The sequence below is a fragment of the Haemaphysalis longicornis genome, unplaced genomic scaffold (genome assembly GCF_048455015.1).
Source record: "Haemaphysalis longicornis isolate Haplotype H1 unplaced genomic scaffold, Haemaphysalis longicornis Haplotype H1 scaffold_1, whole genome shotgun sequence".
NCBI classification, from domain to species: domain Eukaryota; kingdom Metazoa; phylum Arthropoda; class Arachnida; order Ixodida; family Ixodidae; genus Haemaphysalis; species Haemaphysalis longicornis.
Window position 1 is genome coordinate 397,311,721 of NW_027526203.1, and position 23,995 is coordinate 397,335,715.

The window sequence follows — 23,995 nt, forward strand, 5'->3', positions numbered from 1 at the left end:
AACGCACGATATCGCGCGGAGGCCAATGAGGGTCGTCGCTCCGTGTTTCTCCTCCCCAGTCTTTCCTGTGCTCTCTTGCCCACCCTCGCGTCCTCGTGGAGAGCTCGCAGGAACATGGCGGGTGAGCATGGTGTTGTGTACGGCGCCGCCGCGATTCTCCCTTCCAATGGCGCGGTGCGGCGGCGACTACGGCTGCTCTAAACGCGAGCCGTTTTGCAGGGATGCCGGACGACGGTGACGGCCTCGCGCCGGATCAGAGTGAGTACGCAAACGAGACGGAGCTCCAGCTTCTGCTCGATCACCTGCGTTCTCGCTGACACAAAAGTGCGGGCTTTCAGGGGTTCTGCCTGCTTTGCCTGGCTAAGCCTACTACTAGCACAGTTAGGCCTAGGTGCCTGTCCCTTGAAAGGGCCGCCCGCGGTGACTGGTATGGCGCTTGGAACGGCTCTCCGTTCCCGCGTTGCGGCCAGACTTTGTCGTATTTGGCGCGTCGAAATAGATCTTACGCTTAGGAGTCGTGCGCCGTGAACTTACTACGCGTGGTACATAGATGCAGTGCCTTAAGTCTGGTGTTGACAACCCCGGGGGGTCAATAAACACCGCGCGCCCGGTGCCCCCTCCCTGTTCGGGCGCGTTTTTCTCTGGGGTATTTTTTTTTTTCCCTCGCTGCGCCGATGGTTATGTGTATGATAGCTGTTCTAGAACTCACTTTGTGAACATAAAAAAAAAACTTGCGAAAATGCGAGCATTGCCTGTGAGATTTCGAATCGTGGGTCGTACGGTCGCCTGTGTAGGCATTTCTTTGTTTATACTTCGACTGCGAAACACTGTTCAATTGGCTTTAGAGGATCGTGCAGGTTGTGTTCGTTGGTTATGTGCAACGTCGTTATTGGCCACGGGGGGGGTTTCAGTGCACGCCGTTGGCCCTCGACGGGGGTGTTCCAAGAGCCATGTCATGTTCACAAATGCGCGTCGGCGTTGGAGAATGTAGCTCACTTTGCATGCGGAAATCGTGTACCGCATGTTGAGCGAAGAGTTGTTCGTCCCGACCTTGAGCAATTTACTCGCGCTGTGCTTGAACGGTCGAGTCGCTGCAGCCGGTCGGGGTTGTTTGACGTAGGCACTAACGGCCGTATGGGCGACCGCGGCCCGCACGGGTGGGACGACGAGTGAGAGACGTGCGTCGTGTCTTGATTGACGAGAGCGCCTTTCCATTGTCCGGGTGACGACGAGGACACTGCTCGGGCTCCCCCGCCGCCGTAGGGAGGCCGACCGCGGCTTGGGCGTTAACTGCCGCGAGGATTCTCGTGTTACTACAGCTCGCACCTTTAACCCTAACGCTAATTTTGTTCTGTTTGCCGAAACCCACGATTAGCCTGCATGGCACGTTGCGGCCGGCCAAGTGTGCGTAGCTCGCTTCGACGGCGTGCCCCATTTGCTTTCTTTCACCATTGTGGCCGCCTAATTGGGTTAGCGCAGCCTAGGGTCTTCCGGACGGCCGGCTGCGGTGCCTGACCATGGCCCTCATTCCAGGCCGGCTCACCTTATCTGATCACAACTGTGCCGCCGCGCCATGGCGGTGCGAAGGTTTTGCACGTGGGGCTGACGTGCGCGCATTGCTCAGGTGGCCGCGGTTGGCCACTAGGTGCGGTCATATTTTTTTGCTGGGCGTGCGCTTGAATCCATGCGACTGCTTGTGGGCTCACAGTTGTGGAGGGGTAAGGGCGTGTGACCTTCCTCAATATCCCACCCTTAGTAAAAGCTGCCCTAAAATCTTGATTTCAGCTTTTTATGTGTTCGATGGTTTCTCTTCTGTGGCAACATTCGATTGTTTACTTCCAGGAGGGACCCCGCTGGGTGAAGCAGATTCCACTGCCACACTGAATCAAGAGAACGAAGGTGGGCAGACGTTCCGAACCTCCTCATTCTTACAAACTGTGATAAGCGATGTGCTGCTGTTTTGTGGTTGGATGGGTACGAACCGCCTGGCTTATCTAGCAATCATTGGTTCGTCAGAACTCTTGCTCTTTCCATAGACCAGTGGAATGAGGAAGAGCGCCCATTCATCTCAAGCGTGCCTTTAACTTGCGTTGTATGAATGGCTCAGCATAGCAAGTCAATCTGTATTGGCCCCTTGTTAATTAAATCGGACTTTAGAATTAACAAAAGACCAGTTCTTATTTAAATTTTTAGGGCTTGTTTTGTGCTGAACCCTGAAACACCACTTGTAATTACTTTTTTTTTTACTTTTTAAACCAGGACTTTGTGAGGCTAGTACTTCTGCATATACTTTGTGCCAGCTGTATTTGTATATACCGTTAAGTTTCAAAAGAACGCCCACCTAAAGTACAGAGATGTCAAGTGAAAAATGCGTGATGGGTGAACCTTCAGGTCAGATGCGAAAACCTACAAAAATGTGGCAGCACCGCCAACCAAAACTGCGGAGAGATCAACAAAAGAGACGGGCGAACTTTCTGGTCAAATGCGGAAAGGACAAATATAAGGGACCGCATCAACACATGGAGGATTCACGTTTATTTTCTTCACTCGCCATCGATTTTAGGGGGTGGGCGGTCTATGGGTGATGTCTCGGGGATGGGCGTTCTCTCTGAACTTTACGGTATATATATATATATATATATATATATATATATATATATATATATATATATATATATATATATATATACAAGTCAAGTGAAGGCACAAACACAGGTGAAAAACGTTTTTAAGAAGTTACAAACTGTTCAGGAAGAGGGCTTCCTGAAGAAAGGAAGTCCTCTTCCTGAAACGTTAGTAAACTTATATTTTTAGTAAACTTATATCTGTGGTTTCAGTTCGTCAGTGATGAGTTCTGCTGCCAGAAAACAGTTTTGTCTTTTCAAGACAAGCTCGCTATTTTTAATGTCTCCAACGGCGAGAAAGGAGAACGTCACCGCCCGATACAGTGTCCCAGCTAGCATCCCCTCAACAATTTCGAGTGCGGAAAAGAGCATCAAGTGCGTGAAAAGGCGCCCTTTCAGCAAAAGTTTGCTTCTTGAAACGCATCAAGGCACCGAAAAGTATCAAAATGCAAAAGTCTTACTTAAGTTAGGTTTGAGACAGCTGTGCATATTGCCCAGTTTCGACACAAATTTGTTTTCCTGCGCCAGGCTGCTCGAAAAGCTCGAAAATTGCAAATATTGCACCATACTATTTTAATGCTCCCTTCAGTTTCAGTAGGAAAAAAAGCTTTAATGGCATAATTTTCCAGCACCCCCAAGGTGATGCTGTTTTTAATAGTTAAATTGATTGATCATTCAATAAAACACCCGCATAATTGTCCCCGAGATAGCTTTTTTGAAAGTCAATAATTTGTGAGTAAAAAAATTTGGAAGTTTTCACATTGAAAACCATTGCAAGTCCCGTAGAAAAAATACTTGTGTCATGAGGCGACAAACACTTGTGCAAGTTGATGAAAAAATGCAATTTTCGGAGCACCGTATCTCCGGAAGGACATTACTGGGCGCTGCCATCTTGGTGTGGTGGAGATTGGAAAGCATGGCAGCCGGGCGAAGCAGTTGCTCGTGGTTCAGGCAGAGTGCTCTTCGCTGATTTCTACCGTGGTTTTGGTTATGGGGGTGGCTGGGTTTCCATTGAGTCGTTTGATCTGTTGCGGGAAGTTGCGTGGCTTGGAAAGACGGCTGTTCATCAAAAACGTGGTGCCCGCGAATTCGCTGTGTTTCGACCTTGAGTGTGAGGTGCAGTGCGAGCTTCAAGTAAAATTTCGGACACATTGCGGTGTTATAAAATGCTAAGTTATTGCTGCCTTTTACAGCGAGCTTGCGAGCGGTGGGAATGGGACGATCGACACTGCAGAAGTGGCGGCGTAGGCTACATCGGCGCAAAATGTTCAAGCAGTGTCTGATAGCGGGACAGGCTATTATTGCACGCTAGTAGTGATGGTTCATCAATCTGAAGTGAAATTTAATGCCAAAAGGGAGGTGGCTAAACATGCAAGCATTACTGAAATTACGATCGTAGTTAATGTGTACCTTGGGGATTGAAATGGGAGGGCTGGTGGGGTGCGACGACTGTCACCCTGTTTTGCGCAACTTGTACCGTGGCTCTACACGTGCGTAAAGCTGGGTCTGGTTTACAAAAATAATAATCTCGGAACTCGCATAATAAAAAAGGCCTTACGATTGCGTAGTTTCTTAATTCGATATTCTGATATTTTCAATGTGCTCCACACTATTATGCATAGAGCCCAAAATGGTTTGTAAAAAGGTAGTGCAGTTCGTACCTTTTGATACTCTGGTAGAAAAAACTTTACCGAAAGGCTTTTCAATGTTATGTACGTTCGAAACGATTGAAAAGTGCATTTTTCCAATTCGAGTTGCCAAAAATTTGATTTATTAGGCTCCTAAAAATATAATGTCGAATTTCTCTGCGAATAAAGCATCGTTTGCTTCCAGTCAAGCGCTGGGGGCACTACAAAACACTTCAAATAAAACAAACTTGTGAAACTTGTGCCTGCATGATCCCTTAAGAACAAGCCCACTTTTGACCTACAGCTGCGAGAAGATTTTGCCTCAAGGGACGTGTGATTAAAAAATAAAACGGAAGGGACGTGGTCACTTTTAACTGCACACGAGATGAAAAAAGGTATTTAAAAACTTGTCCCCGACTAAACCCATAATGTGCAACCTTTCCTATTCCTTCATGCGGTTTCTGAATCGCGCATTCAAATCAACAGAGCTGTTTGGACACGTAATGTAGTGTCACGTTTAGGCACTACGTGTCGCCACCGTTTAGACTTCAGAAATTTTAGGGCAAAATTAAAATATTTCTGCCTGTTTATTTACAAATACCTTGAGCTTGCCCCAGCGTGTACAACGCTGGCTTTCTTATGAACTAGACGACATGCATTCCACAAAAATCGGTCCCTTTAAAGTAGTCTGGGCCAACCCTGCATGGGTTGACCCTGTACTCGCTTTTTGTGGTTCTTGCTAGAGCACTACATCAAGCGGGCTCAGCCCGAGCCCGCTTAATGAAGCTCGAGCCTGACCTGGGCCTTATACACGTAGCCCAGGCGCGGGCGGATGTGAGCGAGCCAGGTCCGGTCATTTACTTTTAAACCTGGGGAGGTCCCGCATCTGTGTGACCAGGCGGGGGCCTAGCTGCTGAAGTAAATGTTTCTTTTATTTGGTTTAGTGCCTTCGTAGGGGGCAATCAGACGGAGCGTCCTAGTCTGTACAAGCATGTCATGAACTGAAATGCAAAAAATTTGGGTTTAGAAGTGCACATACTTTTATACCTGTGCTACACGAGTGTTTGGAAGGACATTTGAGTCAAGTGGCCTCGAAATTTTAAATGCCATTCGAACGGGAAGGAGTTCGCCGATGTACACAATTCTCGAAGGCAGTTCAAAGCTTCCACGTTCACCCGCCATGTTTTAGTGTCAAACGTTCCATGTTTGGCCACAAAACACAATTAAAACATGCACAACGTAGGGAGCTTTTTTTTTTTTTCACCCCCAGTGTTGGGAGTACCAAGCTGCTTTGTAATCGTAGACCAAAGCGAAAGGTGTAAGAGCAGCTTTTTAAAAACCAAGTTTTACTCTTAAATAATTGTTTTTGTAACTACGGCATGTGGAAACTGTGTGAAAGTCTGTTGTCGTGCTCCTTTGACTCCCACGGCATTTCAACCAAATGTCTTTGAAAGACGTCGTGTAGCAGCTCAAAGGTGGCATTTGAGTCAGATGACATTCCGTTCAAAGGCCTTTGAAACGCTAGTGTAGCACGGGTATTACATCGTCTACAGTTTACGCCACATCGGCGTAATGATAGTTCGCATTCTTACATGAGAGACGCCATCACCTTTGGTGACCAGATTCTTGGCAACTTAACGTGGTTGTCTCGGCCACAAGTAAATATTGGTGAAATTTCTGCTCCGCATTTGAATCTGCTAGTATGTACGTGCGTTGAAACATTTTACCTGCAATGGTTGCTCAGCGGTGGTGTTTCTGTAGCATGCAAATTTTATTCCCGGCCATGGCAGCCGCATTTCGATGGGTGTGACATCTACAGCACACATGTATGTAGACGTAGGTGCAGAGCTCCAGGTTGAATTAATCCCTTCCCCCACTAGGGCATTCCTTGTCATCGTATCTTTGGTATGTTATACCCCGAAATATAAAATCTTGATGCATTCACGAAATGCCATTAAAACTACAGTATAGTATCAGTCCTAGGAAAACACGTTTTTAAAACAGTGCGTACAACTAACGTCAAGAAACGCATAAAAATAACAGTCCTTTTAATGCTCTTTTCTACACGTCATGTTGGAACTATTAATGGCCAGGGCCATGAATTCAAGCCTGAGCCCAGCCCGGGCTCATGTCGAGCCCGGCCTGGGCCTGCCGATAATCGACTTCAGGCGGCCTGGCCTCTCTTGGGTCAGTCCGTGCCTGTGCAGTGCTCTAGTTCATATGAATGAAACTGACCAAGCTCGTATAGCTTCTGAAATTGAAATTGGCATCATTCATCACATGCAGCCTTGCTTTCGTGTGGGCATACAGGGAAGCAGGCTAAATAAGACGACAGCGAAAATAAAAAGTGAAAAAGAAAGAAGAAGAAACACGTTTATTTAGGAGCGCAGTCAGTTGACGAAGGTGGTCGCCGCCAAGCCGCCGTTTTGGCGGCGACTTGGCGGCGACTTTAATTTTTAATTAAAATTAAAATTCAATTGCTTTGTAGGAGTTCGGCTGCGGAACTGCAAATTCGCTCAAGGCATAGAACATGCACAAATTGCAACGTGCATTGTGACTAAATAGGTGCCAGATTTTTAATGCTTCAGAATGCATTTTGTTGTTCTTGTGGGACGTTCGCCTGGGCTAAAGCAAATTTTACCACTTCGAGGCATGCTTCTTTCCTCTCCAAAAACCTGCTTTGCTGCTTCGAAATCCTATTTTTGGCTGCTATGAGACCCCAGTTTGCGGCCCCGAAATGGACTGTTGCATTGCGGTTTTGTTTTGGAGGGGAGGAAATGACTAATGACTAAACGTTTTCTGGTGCCACTCTTCGAAATTTGTTAATACCTTTAAGATAGTCCAGTTTTTTTTTCGCACTTTGTTAGTTTCTTCTTATACCATTGTGGCCTCCACTTATTCATATTGAAACAAAAGTTGTATGTCTGCTTCCATTTCATTTAGATTTCACGTGCCAATAGGCAGTAGCAATACGTAGATTTGTGAATGCAACTTTCTCTGTTTAAGAAAACGTGTTTTGGTTTCCTTGTTTTTCTTTTCTGCTAAAGGCTATTTTGCTACTCCAAAAGAATGCTTCTCGCTGCTCTAAAAGCACATTTTACTTCCCCAAAGGGCTTTTAGATGCTACAAAATTCATTTTGCTGCTTCAAAACGACGTTGGCAAATTGCATCACCAAGGTTGACCTTGCTACATCAATGGGTGGCATTGTCTGAATGGATAAATGAATAAATGGTGGTGGTGGAACTGGTTGGCAGGGAAGGCCAGTCTCGCCAAGAAAAGACAAGCAAAGAAGGTGAACAAACTAAATGCTAGTATATAATGTGAACATCTTCAGAGACGCTACTGTCTGGGGAATCGCCCCACCAGATAATTTTGTTAGGTCAAAGGAGAGTGAGCTGTTCCCAAAAGACTCAGCATTCAAGATGTGCAATATTTGTGAAGGGATTCTCATAGACAAGCCTTGTTTGCATCTGCTTTGAGAGCAGGAGCCCCTTTTTAGTGCTTTACTTCAGTGCTCTTCAGGGTTCGAGGCGAAGTATGGTATAAATGGAAACAAGATATTTAAATTTAACTCTGTGGCCTTTGGCAGGGGTGCGCATATTGCTCAGATTTGATATAAATTTGTTTTCCTGCGTCAGGCTGCTCCAAAAGCTAGAAAATTGCAAAAATTGCCCCAAACTGCTCCAAAACAGCCTGAGAGCCAAGGAATTTAATGCTCCCGTCAGTTTCAGTGGGGAAAAATGCTTTGTGACAGCATAATTTTCCAACACCGCCAAGGTGATGCTGTTTGTAAAGGTTTGATCAGTCCATAAAAAACCCGCATGAAATTGTCCCCGAGATAGTTTAAAGGGGTCCTGAAATACCTTCCGCCGATGCATGGATGTATATGCACCCAAATAAAGCAATGTATTTGCAATCTCCTCCCGCAAGAATTTTGTTAAAGCGATGAGTATTAGCTGAGAAATCGTAAATCAAAAACCGCGCATTATCGTCGCTCCGCGTTTCCTCCTCCTTTCGACTTACTCTCCGCTGTTGACGGCGCGCAAGCCTTGCCTCCCATGATGCTGCGCTCCGCAGCGGTGACGTACTTCCGCTATTGCGCTGCTCAAACTGTCTGCTACGGGCAAGCTTTGTTGACACCATGAATCCCGCACTCTGCTCAAGGCTGGAAAAGCTAACGAAAAATCTGGCTGCATGTATGCGGCAGCCTGGCTTTGCCCTTTCGCGGTGTACGTTGCTGCAGTTGCTATTGGCGGCACGTGACTTTTTATCGGCGGCGAACTTGCAGCCGCGCGGGGAGGATCGTGCGCTCGTTCCCTTTGATGACCGCGCACTGTTTATCCAAAAAGTATGTCTCAGATGTGGCCCCGCTGGTGCCGGGTCTTATTTTGCGGTGGTGGTAATTCCTACCGGCGGCATGTGAAAAATACATTTTAAACCGATACAGAACCCGTGCACAAAACGCTTCAATCATGTGACCAGTTCAGCTTGGGGCGACGCGTGGTGGAGAGCGGCAACGCTGGCAAAAAAATGCTCCGCCGCGGCTCTGAGCTTTCTAGCGCTGGATCGAGCACCATTTCTTTGACCGTCTCAAACATCAGTTGCCGTGGCAACAAGGCACAAACCGCTCTCGAAGTCAGTTACGGTTGCGTGATTCCGGTTCAGCTCGGGGCCCCACCTCACGACATGTGGGCACTGCAGGCGTACCGCTCACTCCCACTGGGAAGTGCGCGATGCGTTTGGCATTACAGGAGGCGATGGTGTGTGTGTGTTGTGGACGCGTTTGTTTCACGATGAAATGCGACGTTTTGCTTCTGCGGGTGGATAGTGCTTCCCATGGTCTGGATTATCTTTCTCGAGCGGCGTACGACTCAACCTCGCATGGGGTATGTGCAGTGTGCGTGGCTAAAAGCCATCGGCTTGTGCGCCAGAGTTAAGTGACTTGCTGTTCGTCCCCGCAAAGCGCGCGCGAGGTGAGTACCGAATTTACGACAGGCAGGAGGCAACCCATCCTCTGTCAATCGTGGTTCAGACTTTCAACGCATGTTGTGACGTGTTCGTTAGAAACGCATCTCTGGATTGTTTTGAAGTTGAATGAAATGTATGCGTCAAACCCGGGAATTCGGCTCAGGGCGTTCTATGCGATTGCACGAAAGAAGTGCCACGGGGCTTCAACGCTTTCTTTATGGAACGTACTCAGGTAACAGAATATCCATGTCGTGTTATGGCCGTGTTGCACTCAATACAAACGGTTAAGCGTTTGTTTTACATTTGTTTCGTTTGTCGTAAAATGCCCAAGCACTCCGGCACTCCGCTGGCAGATCAGCCGGCGAGCCGACGCTGAGCAGACGACTCATCTCTTTGCCGGAAGTGCGTGAAAAAGCCGCCCCATAGCAGGATGTCTAGCTCGTGACGAACATCTGGGAATCGATGATGTAGACATGTGAAGATGGCGGCGTCCAAAAACGCGAAGGGAAGGGTGAGAAAAAAACGACAAACTTTGCAACAAAAGTGTGAGCTTTCCGCTGCGCGTAAAAAAGTAATACTTGGCACAGAGGATGTTGACGACCCAATCTAACGGTTGCGCTAGTTCATTTAGTGTGCTCAAAATGCCTTTCAGGGCCCCTTTAAGCCACAATGTCGGGTTCCGCATGTTATATTCCGTGCGTTTTGAAAATTTTCCTGTTGAAAGCCACCGCGAAGTCCTGTAGAAAAAATACTTTTGTGTACTGAGGCGTCAAACCGCTTGTGCAAGGTAATGAAAAAAAAAAACTGGAATTTTTGGTGCGCCGTATCTGCGGAACGACATTACTGGGCAGCGCCGTCTTGGTGTGAAGATGTGGAAACATGGCCGCCGGGCAAAGCAGCTCTTTGTGGTTCAGGCAGAGCGCTCTTTGTTGATTTCTACCTTGGTTTTAGTTATGGGGGCGGCTGGGTGCACATATAGTCGTTTGATCTGTTGCGGGAAGTTGCGCGGCTCATAAGATGAAAGTTAATCGAAAACAACATGGCACCCGCTAATTCGCCGTGTTTTGGCCTCGAGTGTGAGGCCAGTGTGTGCTTGAAGTGAAATTTCGGACTCATTGCGGTGTTATAAAACCCTGAGTTATTGCTGCCTTTCACAGCGAACTTGCGAGCGACGGGATTGGGACGATCGATGCTGCAGAATGGGCGGCCCGATAGCGGGAGGGTCTATTATTGCACGCTAGTAATAATGGTTCATCTATCTGGAGTGAAATTTAATGCCAAAAGGGAGGTGGCTTAAACATACCAACGTTACTCAGATTATGATCGTAGTGAACGTGCATCTTGGAGATGAAATGGGAGGGCTGGGGGGGTGCGACGACGGTGACCTCGCTTTGTGCAACTTTTGCCGTGGCTCTACAGTTGTGCGTAAAGACGAGTCTGGGATTTGGGATTACAAAAATAACAATTTCGACATTCACATGATAATAAAAATGGCTTACGATTGCTTAGTTTGTCAATTCGATATTTTCAATGGAACTCCACGCTATCTATGCATAGAGCCTAAGAATTAAAAAAAATGGATATAATAGTTAGTAAAAAGGTAGTGCAGTTCGCACCTTGTGATACTCTGGTAGAAAAAAACTTGAAAGGCTGTTTCAGTGTTATGTAAATTCAAAACCGACTAAAAAGTGCTTTTCGCCCGTGAGTTGCCAAAAATCTAGTTTTTTAGGCTCCTAGCTTTGCGCATGAGGCCTGGCCAAGGGGCGACTATTGCTAGTTGAAAACTTCGGCTCCTAAGGGGACATAATAAATGTCGTTCTGCTCCAAATCAAGGTGGTTCTGCTCAAAAATCGAGGTTTTGCTGCTCCAAAAACTGCTCCCAAATCAGATTCAGCTGTCTCACCCCTGCTTTAGGCTTATGCTGCACTGCTTATGCTAAATGTTGCACTGCTGAAATCGGAGAACTGCCTGGCTTTGTTGCTCTTTTTTCTGCTGTAGCCACTTGTACGCCTGGGAACGAAGCAGGTTGCTGTTACCTGCCTCGTTTAGAGGTCCACATAAATTAACCAGCAGTGCCGAGAACACAGTGCTTCTTTCTTGAGAAACGTCACTTCCCACACACTTGCTAACAAGCAGCAATTCCGGGCAGGTGACTGCCTAGCTGGCTGCAGTGCCACAGACAGGAAGTTCAGTAGTGGCTCCGTGTGCTGCCACGGAGTGCCGCCAAAAGGACACAAATGCCATTTACCCCAAGAGCAAGAAGGCTGTGAAAGTAACGAGTGGCCTTACTGGGAAGTTTTTGTTTTTGCACCGTCTCACATGCTCTGCTAACGTACACCCTCCCAAAGTTTTAATATCGCGGGAGCGAGGACTGACTGGCGTGCCAGTGCCTTATCTCGGTGTCCAGCGGCGAAATAGGCGAGAGTATGCACTTGTGCATAGAACAGTATGCTGTATTAGTGTTTTCTGCTGTGCTGTTTTCCTTAGAGCAACACACCCCCTGCTTTTTTTTGCTGAAAGCTATTTGCTGGCTGCCAAAAGTAGCTAGGCAATGTAAACGTTCCTGAAAGCTGGCTGCCAAAAGTAGCTAGGCAATGTAAACGTTCCTGAAAGAATATGGGAGGGTGTACTTATCGTTTCAACTCGAGCCTATCTAAGACTAAACACAGAAAAATAATATCCAAAGGAAAAGATAAAACAGCTTTTAAGGGGTATTTTTACAAGACAAAATGGGTACTGGTTGCTGTTATATTGTACGTGCTACTTTTCCTGATGCTGTCTGCTCAGAAAGAATAGGTGTATGTCACACTTTAGTGCAATAGTTTTCCTGAGCTGCCACGCTCAGTTGTCTGTTGTCTATTTTGGAGCCACATCTTGAATGTATTCTAGTGGCAAAGGGGTGACCCCAATCGTCTGAGAATTCAATCGTAATTGCCGCAATGGTCGAATTGTTGAGCCTTGAGCAGTGCTTCCGGCGATCTTGGGAAGATTGCTGAGGGCTCACTCAGGCTTGTGAATGAGAACTTCATTGTATGCTACACCAAGGAATCTATAATCGAGCTCTTGCTCCTTCGTTGTGCATGGGCTTGAATCGCTTCGTTCCTTTTCCTACATGCAGTGGGGAAATTGCTGTGCCAGTTGCTCCAAGCTGTGCCAAGAGGGTCATCCTGCTCCATGCTGCTCTGAAAGAGTCTTAATTTGAATAGTTGCTCCATGTCTGCTCCAAAACAGTCGCAGGGTAATGGTGGTTTCTCCCGGGAGTTAATTTAATGTTACACTGCCATTTTTCGTGAGGTGATACAGCTTGTGCTATTTTTCCACTAATGTTCGCTGACTCGCAGATTGCCAAGAACTTCTAGTGCAGTGGAAAGTTTCTTAGTGTCTGACAGATTGGGCCTTATTTTGAAGGACATGTCTAGGTGTTGAATACACCCGGAGCCTTTTTCACAATCCAAATTGATGACACCAATTCCGGAACAGTGCTTCCAACAGCTTGATGTGCTCATGAGATGAGGTACTGTTCTTCCTGCTCTTCTCGATATTGGGGAGTGTTCGTTGCACAAAGTGCACAATGCCTTTGGGCATGCACTAGCATTGGGCAGTGATGTAGAAGCGGCACTTTTGGATACTTATTGCTTTTTCAGAAACTCCGCGTCACAAAGCGAGCGTCTGAAAGCCATCCAGAAGGCCCTCAACCTACCTGAGGATGTTTCTATTCGATACGTGAGCTCGCATTGGCTGACACTTGGCCCGGCTTTGACTGGCTCATTCAACAGCTTCCAGCAGTGAAAGAATATGTGGTGTCCGATCGAAATGCCCGTTGTGGTGTGCTGTATAACCGCTTGAATCTATCTCTCACAGATAAAGCTTTTCTGTCCAAGGCACTTTTCTTGTGCAACTGTACTGATTTCTTTGCCGGGCTTTTGACCCTATCCCAAAAAACGGCCACTGGTACTTATCCTCTTTTCTCTATGGAAGTTTTGATCAAGAAAGTCCTTGCACTTTTTTTTTTTTTTTTGCTGAGTAGTCTACTAGGAAAAGTCTGGAGAACTGATCTACCATCCAACTGGATCCAATTGATCTACCATCCAACTGGAAGGAGCACGTTAAAATCTGCTATAGTGCCTAGAATATACTGGCTAGTGTGCCGAAGGCCCGCTCTCTCCTAGGGGGAGGTGTGGTGCCGTCTGCGATGGATGCCCATGGTGGCTGATTGGGGGCGCTGCTTATACGGAGCGTGCCACCGTTGTCGCTCTGCCACGGTTTTCCGTGTTGGTGCGGTTGGTTCGCTGGCTACGTTGGCTCATTTATTGTGGTCGTGCTTTATATCGTCGGTGTTTGGTTCTGGGTGTGTGCGCCGTCTTCGCCTACAGTATTGATTTGTTGGTTGTAGGGGTTATTAGCGCGCTCACGCAACGCAGGCTATAAGGCACGCCGTAGTGGAGGGCTCTGGATTTAATTTTGACCACCTGGGGATCTTTAATGTGCGCCGAAATCTCGGAACACGAGCGTTTTTGCTTCTCGCCTCCATCAGGTTCGATTTCCGGCCGCGGCGGCCGGGAATCGAACCCGCGTCTTCGTCTTTGCCAACAGTGTTTTACTTTTATGCCGATGCCGTTGTGCAGCTGTTTATTTATTCCTCTTGTGCAAACTTCAGCTCCAGATTATGGCAAGCGTCAAGAAGCCGTGAAAGGAAAGCACGTGTTTTGTTCCGCTGTGCACTAGTGGGTGCCGTTCAAACAGGAAAAATGTGTCGACTGACCCTTCACGGTTGTCAGAGTGGGAGAAGCGGACAGGAAGCTGACGCCAAATGTGGTAGTATGCGAAAAGCACTTCGACGATACCTGCATTGAGCGTTCGTTCAAGATAACAGTGAACGGGCGTTGTGAACGAGATCCCTCGCGACATAGTGCGGCCCAAGCCGGATGCTGTCCCCAGGGGTGAGACAGCTGCGCATATTGCGCCTTTTTGATACAATTCCATTTTCCTGCGCCAAGCTGCTCCAAAAGCATGAAAATTGCGAAAATTGCGCCAAACTGCTTCAGAAGAGCCTGAAAGGCACGGATTTTAAGGCTCATGTCAGTTCCAGCGGGGACGAAAGCCTCGCGCATCCCGGTGACCCTTTTATTGGCGGTCAATTGCAAACACAGAAATGGCAAAAATAGAAAGACTGAAGAAATGAAGCAAACGATAGCTTCTAAAACACGATTGGTTTTCTGTCCGGGTTCGCTGAAACGGCATTCCCGATTAGGCATCGCTGTGGGTACTAACATGGCCGCCGCCTGATCTGTTTGCTACTGGCTACTTCACGCGCTCACTGCGCATCGCCGATATTTTCCCTGGTTTATTTTACGCTATCAGCTGGGTTCCAGTCTATTCATTCTATCAATTGTGGCTCTGAACAGTGACTGTAACGCGGGGATATGGTTTGAGATTGGTGCGAGATTACGAGAAGTTGCGCGGCTCGCAAAAAAATTTTGAAATGTGGGGCGTACGACTTCGGCGTGGTTTGTCCTTGAGTGCGAAACGCGGTGCGTGCGTCTATAATCGGGTTCGTTAATTTACTTTTTGGCTCGTTGTGGTGTTATAAAATGCTAAGGTGTTGCTATGCTTCGAAGCACGATCGCGAGCCTCGGCCCGGGAGGGAACGGTCGGCACGAAAGCTGCGGGCTGCGCTGCGGCGCCGCGACATGTCCAGGCAGCGCCCAATAGCTGCAGGACTGCATGGTTGCCATAGCACGCGGCTAATAACACTTGATGTATGCGAAGTGAAATTTAATGCCCAAATCAAGGTGGCTAAACAGTAACGCTACTGAAATGATCACCGGGTGGACGTGCGCCCCACGGACTGCAACGGGTGCTGGTTGGGCTATGCGACCGTTAGCTCGAAGTTGCTCAACTGTTGCCGTGACCACACTCGTTCGTACAACGCAGCCTGGGATTACAAAAATAATAATTTCAGCATTGCAACGGTAAAAAAACACGCCACAATTGCAGAGCCCTTAAATTTGATAATGTTAACGGCAGTTTTGTTGTCAGTGTTGCGTACAGCCACAACACAATTTCACCAGTTAGGAAAAAGGTAGTGCAGTTAGAACTTTGTGATAATCTTTAAAAATTATTTCGCGTAAGGCTGTTTCAGTGTTCTGTGTATTCAAAACTGATTGGAATGTGTACTTGACCCTTCAAATTGCTGAAATTGTGATTTTTTAAGCTCACAAGACGATGTATTAAATGTCCCTGCCTGCTCCAAATCAAGATTCTTCTGCTCCAAAATCGAAATTTTGCTGCTCCGAAAACTGCTCCCAAATGTCTTTGGGCTGTCTCACCCCTGTGTCCCTACACAGTATTCGAGGGATACCCGATGCACCTCATACTGAAGGTTGTATCGACAAGAAAGGTCAGAGACCATTGTAAGCAGGAGACAATTGCGAAACGGCGCAGGGTGACCACAGAGACGCTGGACGAGGAGACGACGAAACGTGGCCGCACCTGAAAAAAACCACAGAAGCTTCGATCTTCCCGAGCCCCTAGGAGAAAATTAGGCAGCCCCACAACTACCGAGACTTAGTGAAGGTCGTCATCCTTTTGATTTGTGGATGGAGCTTGCAACAGCACCAGCTGACACGTGTCGTTCACTTACGCGAGATGTGAGACCCAGGCGAACTACTACTCCCATCTTTTTATTGAGAAAATGGTACTTATCATTTGTACATGTTCAGCTAACGTTGTATGGTGGAATAAACTATGAAATGTTGTTAAATTGTATTGACCCAGGCGAACTACTTCTCCCATCTTTTTATTGAGAAAATGGTACTTATCATTTGTACATGTTCAGCTACCGTTGTATGGTGGAATAAACTATGAAATGTTGTTAAATTGTATTTATTATTTATCAGCCAGGTGCAATGATTACAAAGCTGCATGCCGAGCGCTTACGTTTCAAATCTAGTGACATCGTTTAACTACACTGGGAAGCAGTGTAACGTAGTCAAATATCAACCGTATGCTCAAGCGACATGCAAGAGCTTATTTTATGTGGGACGGAGATTGCGGATAAAGGCCGGTTCACGCTAGCGACAGGAATTCCGGGGCTTTGTCGCGCGACGATCGTTTAGTTTTGGTCGAGACCATCTGCGGCGCAGTGCGGGGATAACCGCGCGCTCGGGCCAGACGAACGCGCGCACTCCCGCACAACAGCGCCCCAAGCGGCAGCCGGCCGCGTACATCACTCCCGGTGCCGTCTGGAGCCGGCCCTCGGCACACTAGCCGGTATATTCTAGGCACAATAAATCAGCGCGGGTACCAAAGCTGCCCTTGCTGACTGGGCACTGCATGAAAAGAAACAGTTCCGAGTAGGAGCAAGGAGCTTCTACATAAAGGCCGCTGGATACCTGCTCTCCAGGCTTCCACTTTGAACATCTGTGCTGAGGGACCTCAGCTGCTTAAACCCAAGCCTTTTCAGTGTTAAGATTCTGGTGCTTCCATGAGAAACTCGGCTAAGAGCTTCCCCAGTAATTGCAACTCGCCAGGTGTCCTCTTTAATTAATGAATTCAGCCTTATTATGGCAGAAAACATCGACTTAGCCATTTTCATTAGCTGGACGGGTTCTAGCAAAAGATCAAGGTAAAGGTGGGACACAAAGGGTGTAACCCAGTGAGGGGATCATCAAGGTAGCAAGGTTTTCTCTCCACTTGGAAATTCTGTACTGAAGGACCTCAGCTGCTTCAACCTCAGCCTTTTCAGTGTAGAAGGTTCTGTTGCATTTATGAGAAACTTTGCTAAGAGCTTCCCGAATAATTGCACCTCACCAGGTATCCTCTTTAACGGATGAATTCAGCCTTGTTATGACAGAAAACATTGTTTTATAGCAGTCTTGATCGGCTGGATGAATTCAGCCAAAGGATCTTTGAGCTAAAGCTAGGTGAAAGTACCCATTACTGGGAGCACTTCAAGAACCCCTGTTCGTTCTCAGAAAGATCTGGCTGCAATGCAGCAGCACTGACCCTGAGTGGAGAGCTCATCAGAGCTGTGAAGGGCTCTCGGAAATGTCAAACACAGTGACTTGAAGGCCAAGCATTGGAAGAACCATGTGAAAAGAAATGGAACCCAGGTGATTCCAGTGCTACAAGCAAGGCTGGGAACAGCAAGAATTGCGGGCCGAAATAGATTCAGCTAGGATGATCAGCAATTCTAATCTCCGCATCTCAAGAGGCATGAGCAAAAAATTCTCCAGTGATGTGCAAAGTGGTCAGGCTTCTGAAGGAAGGCCGCAGGAAGCTCTTGGAACCTTTGCCAAACTTGCACTCTTTGCAGAAAAATAACTCGTAAACCTGTAATGCTGATACTTAGGCTCGTGTTTCGCTTGTACAGTGTTCTTGTGAACTGGTGTTTTTGCGCTTGAAATTTTTTGGAAAAACCAGCTAAAAGCTTCTGTTTTTTTGTGGTCTGCATGGTTCTCTTTTCTTTCTGCAGTCTTATTGCATGGTGAGGAACTGCATGGCTCTGAGCAGTAGTCCTTACAAGACAGTTAAATTGATCTACAACAACCTGCGCCAAAAGCTGGAAAGTGTGCTCCAAATCCTCGCACTGCTCCAAGTAGCCAATCATCTGTTCTGTCAAAGCACAGAATAAGTGTGCACATAGTTGAAATGTTTGCTTCTTTAACTGCCGAACTTGTTGGTGGCCTTTTGCAGTGCATGTGTTGAGAAGACAATTGTGATAAATTTGGGACTGTGGTAATGGAGGTATCATAGCTTGTGCCCTTTTGAATGGGCTGCTGCTGACATAGCCAAGAAACAAATTCTGAGCATTGTCTGCTAATGCGTGAGCTTTGTTTCTTTAATGGCACTGAAGGATGAAACCAACAGCACCCTTTTTTCTTTTGTGTTCAGCATGAAATTGCTAAATCTAATTTAGCATCTAATTGGAATTTAGCATCTAAATCTAATTGGAAAAAGTTTAATTTACTTGTCGCAGTTAGATCAGTGATAATGTAAACGTAACAGAATGGATATTTTTCCAGGAGCGATTTGTGCATGCTAGGGCTGCTAGTCTGCCATTCTCGGCAGCCGCCTCGGGCAGTTTAATCAAAAGCTTGCTGCTCGGAAAACGGCTATGCTTTCTAGCGCTGCACATTTTTTTGTCTTTCGACGGCTTGTGGTGAGCTCGTATGTGTGCAAAAAGAAAAAAAAAAAGCTTACAAAGATGAGGGATGACATTTGAGGCTGAACACTCTGTGAGCACGTAGGAGTAACAGAGTAGGAGTGGAGTAACAGATTAGTCTCAAGAGTGTGCACCTGCTTCGTTTCATTTATCGTTTCATTTATGTGAAAGGGCGACAGGAGGGGCTCAAGGATTAGAATGTTTTGTGCATGAGTTTTCCAACAGTGAGGCTTTTGGGGGGGCGTGCCTGACTGCCATTTTTTAGTTTGCTGTGGCGGCTGGTGAGCAGATTCTTTTGAGCAGATTGATCTTGACAAGTTTTTGAAGCTTCAAAGTCCGCAACTGCCGGGTCTCTTCACAAGTAAAGAAGTTTGGCGCTCTCCACTTCAGGAACCAGTAGTAGTTTTTCATGATGCAAGAACTAAAGTACACACTCTTAAAAACCACCTATCTCCCCCCACCCTGCAGTCTCCTGAATTTTCACGTTGCTGGGTTGGCTGGTACAGAACACGCCGCTGTTTTTGTGCTTGAATTTTGAATTTTATCGGGAAAGGATGAGGACGGTCACCTTGGTGCTGTTTGTTTGAAATAACATCCAATTAACCAATTGTGAATGTTAACCAATTAACCAATACAGCTTCGTTTGTCTTCCATCTTCACAGCAGTAGGAGGGTTCAAAATCTTGTTTATTTCCTGGGGCTGTCGATGGTTGCCAGGCTTTTATTCATGGCCAAATTGCCAGATATTGCTAATGGCAGCCAAACTGGGCAACTCCTGTTTCATTTGGTGATATTTTTCTTTCAGTAATTTACATTGACACTACCATAACATAAATGTCTCAACATCACTGATTATGCATTTGTGTGCAGGTATGAAGCATTACGCCATTTGCATTGGGGTACTGTGCCTGTGCATTTGAAGTGCCCGCAGAGTGCAGCTCTGCTTCTCAAGCTTTGTTCTGGTTCTGAAGCATTCTTCTGCCGTAGTTTATGCTCTGTCCAAATTTTGAGGGCTGCCTGCTCGGTGAGGTTTGTGCTTGGTTGTCAACTGGTTGTTCTTTTTTCAGTCAAAAATTAATTCCATGGTCCACTGAGCTTCAAAATTTTTGATCCCATTGCAAAATTTGGAATTTTCATGTGCAGTGAAATACGCATTGAACCAGTTCAGCCAATTTCATAATGGCACTGGTTGATTTGTACAAAGGCTTGTCCTTTAAACTGTGTCCACAATAATCACAATCATGGTGCCCATGTGCACACAGATTATGTGCACTTTTTGTGCAGGAGTTAACGCACAGATCAGCAGTATTATCGCACAGTAATCCGCCCTCGTGCATGACGTCATTAATTTTAATATGACGTCTGTCCACCTAAAGTGAAATTTTCAAATGCAAGTGACCAGCAAAATTCACGTCTATTGAAACTGATATTAAGGAAAGCACAGCCATTATTTATGTCTGACAGAAGCGACTTTGCAGCCGGTGAGTGACCAGCCAGCTGCAACCTCTGTGCGCACGTGTGGTAGTCCTGGGAGCAGTGTGTTGAGTGGAGCTCAGTGAATTCTTCAGCCACCTGGCTGGCAGGATCACATCCGCTTCATGGCTGCTTGAACAGCACGCCAGCAGGTGTAGCATCGTCTACAACATAGATATCCTTAGCACTTGTCCCAGTTGATTTGGCGGGCACGTATTGCATGTCCCAGTTGATTTGGCGGGCACGTATTGCATGTTCAAAATAACTTCGGCTGCACTTGGCCTGTGTGTCAGTGTGTTTCAGCTTGAGTTGAAGCACTGGCTACTCGGTGCGGCAACAATGAATACATCTCCGCTGGCTGGCTCCCGACTGTTCTCTCTTGTACCTTGTTCCACGTGGTGCTGGCCATTGTTTGGGTTACCCAATTTTACAATGATCCGCAGACAGCAGGCGGCTGTATCTGTTAACTCTCGCAACATTGCCATAGGCCATCGTTCACGGGTGAACGATGGTTTTCAAACCTCCCGCAAAAACTAAACGCGCCGCTATTCAGACAACGGACGCCATCTGGCGTGTTCATTAGAAACCCCTCTCAGTTTTGTTGCTGTTTTTTAGATTTCATGTGGGTAGGCTTTGGCGCGAGTGAAATTTAAACCCAAGGTAGAGGGGAGTTGGGCGTAAGTGCCGTCCTGTTTCACTGCGCGCTCTGCCAAGGCAGACAGGGGTTTCAGAAACTTCGTCCACTGCTGCTGCTTTTTTTAACCCCAGCAGCAGTGATGACTCCCAGCAATGATGTGAATTCTTCAGATTTTTCTGATGTAGACTCTCCCATTCAACATCCTCAGACTTCGGCAGGTGCTGGCGTGGAAGGTTCGTTCTTGACTTTGCGCTGTACTTGTAAACGAACCGTGCCTTATATCTGACGACTGCGGTACTACTTTCATGGGTAGGGTCTGGACAACGTGCGGAGGGGATATCTTGCCAAATGCACCACGCCGTATCGTGTCATCACCTTCAAGGTAGCGCGGCATTCGTGTAAAATTCACGCTGCGGAGCGACGCGTGCTGCTTCTCAAGAGCGCTAAATTTGCTTTTCTTGTTTTTTACCGCTTCAGTGATAAGGATTTTGTGTGGTAACACAAACACGCATGCCTGGATGCATATTTTAGAGGGACTGACTCTCTTGAGTGGCTTCACAGAGTGGCACAGCCGTCAGGTTATTGGGCCCGCAAAAATCCAGAACTTGGTGTACAACGTTGATGTGCATATCTAATCACAGCTTAGGAATGTAGAAACATTTCGTATATGTTAGAATTTAGAAGTTCCGTAAAATCGCCTATTTGTGTTTTGTGTATACTTCTTTTGCGTCTTTTGTTGTTTCGTGGGCCAATAAGCTCTCAATAACTACATCTTTCACAAAACTGCTGTTATGTGTCCAGTAGCTCAAGAGAGTTTTTTTGGAAGCACCCAAAATCGGCCATTTTTCCGTGGTCGCAAAAGAGTTGAGGAGATACTTTTTTTGTTAATGGCCTTACCTGCTCGCTTCAGAACAAGCAACTGAAATGAACAGTATTGGAATGCCTGGTCCCATAGCTTAACTGCGATCTACCCCTTGAAAGCATCCATGGCCCCCGTAAGAGATAGCAGAGAAGAAACTCTGGCCAAAAATGCAGCGCAGGAATTCTGATGTCAGTGACTTGTGTTTGCCATGGCTGGTATGTTCTGCCCAAAACTGCTGGTGGAAAAATGGGTTTACGGTCCAGCTTGGCTTAGCCGTGTTCAATCTGCTCTCAAGAAATATATGCCTGCACCCACTAGAAATTCGATTCGTGCTAGCAGTAACACTTGTGTGGAATTTAGACAAAGAAGGTTTTGCACAATGAACAATGACCCTTGCTGCGTGTTTCAAAAGCCAGCCCCATGCTGGTGCAGCAGATGTGGTATTAAAAGTATTTTTTTTGTGTATTCTCAATTCGGCGATGAGACACCAATGTGTCATCTTGGCAAGCCTGTCCCCACCCCATGGCTGTGTGCTTGATTTCACCAGCCGTGGTGGTTTGTTCACCATTGTACCGAAGGAAATAACAAGGTTGCTAGGCTCAGTGACATTTATTGCTCTTCGCTAAACAACCACAGTGCGCAGGGGAGAGCTGGTTAAGGGGATCCCTTCCAGGGCTACTTGAAGGGACACTGAGGAAAAAACCGAGGTTGGTCTAAATAGACAAGAAGATTGGCATCCCCAGAAAAAGAATATACAGTCTCTGGGACAGTACCTTCAAAATAATATCGCAAATAAAAAAAAAATGAAGCTACCTGTCACCGAACAGGATGACTTAAACGGCGAATGAGTGGATGTGCCAAGAGTCACGCGATGAACAACAGAACGAGAAGTGCGCATGCATGCTCTCAAAGAAACACGTAAAATCTTTTTGCACGCTAACTTTCAGAAGTCATAAATGTACAGGTATACTACTTCAGGCTGTGCTGACATTTGCAAGATGCCAAGCAGCAGCACTGGTGGTGGTTGCCATGGCTATTGCAGGTTCGGCGCAGTGGCAATATAAGGTACACCGCTCTAATGAAGTCATTCGAGCGCTCAAAGAATGCCACGACCGGGAACGAATAAATTGTTTGAGCAAGTTTTTGCATTCTCATGGTCACAGAAAAGCAATTTTCGGTTGAGATTGTTGTGACTCCATATTCTAAGAACTGAATGGGTTTGTGGAGATTGTTCTGAAAGCATTTATGATTAAGAAAAAACGCTAAAAAAGGTGTTGCAGGGTCTCGTAAAAAGGCAAGGAAACAAAATGCAACTTTTTTTTGTTCAGGAGTACTAGCCTTTGGCGAATTGCTTAGGTACATTTCAGTGACAAGTGACGCTTTTTTATAAGAAAGACCCAAGAAACATAGAAACTCAAGTTTTGCGTTACAGCGAAGTAATATGGGTTGCACTAATGCTATCGAGGCCAGCACTAAAAACAAGATCGTCAGTGTGATTAATCAGTACGCATTAACATTAAAGTGATATGATTGAACAGAGTTACAGGACCCAATACATTCACTCAGTCATTGGTCTTGGCAATGTATCTCTGTTTACATCATGGCGGCAAGTAGCCCATCGACCTTTCATGGTTCTGCTCTTCTGTGGACAGTAATTTGCGTCTTGATAGAACAAGCTTTTTGATCCCTCACGTGCTGTCTTCACGTTTTTGCCATTTCATTTGCAGCCTTATATTTTAGGAATGCTAGTATGCAAGAGTGGTATGTTTTCTTTTCGTTTGCTTGCTAAGCGTGCCGCTAAGTGGTAAATGTGCCTTGTTCCTGGATTGCGTCAGTTTCCAGATGCAGCATGTGACCTCTGTTTATAATGGATACAGCTTTGTTAAGCTTCTGGTGTTCTAGCAAAAGCGCATGCGTTTCAACTCCACTCTGTAGCAGTAATGTGAAGGGCACATGGGCTGGTTTCAGTGCACAAGTAAACATTCCTGGTCGTCCACCACTGCAGCCTCTCGACATTTGACTTGCGCTGATAGTTTAGACTCATTATGCTGAAATGAACAATTGATGCACCCATTTGTTTCTCGCATGGCTCTGTTGGTGGGTGTGCAAATAACACGGCTCCACGTGCATGACACCTTCCTTGCGTGAGCCTGTAACTGTGTTCATTGTGGAAGCGCCCATAATTTGAGGATGAGGACAGCTCTCGGGCAGGCTATAGTAAGGCAATTCAATGGTGGAAGATAATACCTAGCCCAGCTTTTGAGATAGGGACTTTTTATGGAACTCGGATCGGTTGCACTATCTTAGTTGCTTTAGTTGCCGGAACTGCGGAGGTGTGGTTGCGAATGTTAAACATCGCATGTCCCACGTTTTTTGGCTACCGTAACTGGGTACTTCCAAGTATTGCTTCTGACAGTGCAAAATCGGCCCTTTTCAATATTATTGACCATGCTTCGTTTTCTGGGTGCTTCAGATTTCATCAGTTTTAGTTCTTGATATTGTACATTGAATTTGTCTTTTTTTTATTTAACTGGGGAACTGGTATCTCAACCTTTGGCGTGTTACTCTGGTTTACTGATTTGCCTTTCTGTGTAAAAGCAGCACAAATCTGCGGGTCTATGAGCTTGCACAAATCGC

The 23,995-nt window shown here is 46.5% G+C and overlaps 1 protein-coding gene across 2 annotated transcripts in view; it reads left to right on the top strand.

Annotated features, from left to right (window-relative positions):
• Positions 1-20: 20 nt before the first annotated feature.
• Positions 21-23,995, top strand: part of LOC144155346 (serine/threonine-protein phosphatase 4 regulatory subunit 1-like) — a 92,025-nt gene continuing 68,050 nt past the window's right edge. Inside the window, exons 1-3 of one of the 2 annotated variants that reach the window (XM_077686716.1) lie at positions 21-121; positions 220-258; positions 1,843-1,899. In XM_077686716.1, the coding sequence (XP_077542842.1) occupies positions 115-121; positions 220-258; positions 1,843-1,899 (103 nt within the window). In that variant the 5' untranslated portion in view covers positions 21-114. The remainder of the gene's footprint in view (positions 122-219; positions 259-1,842; positions 1,900-23,995) is intronic. The other variant, XM_077686715.1, reaches the window with a different exon arrangement.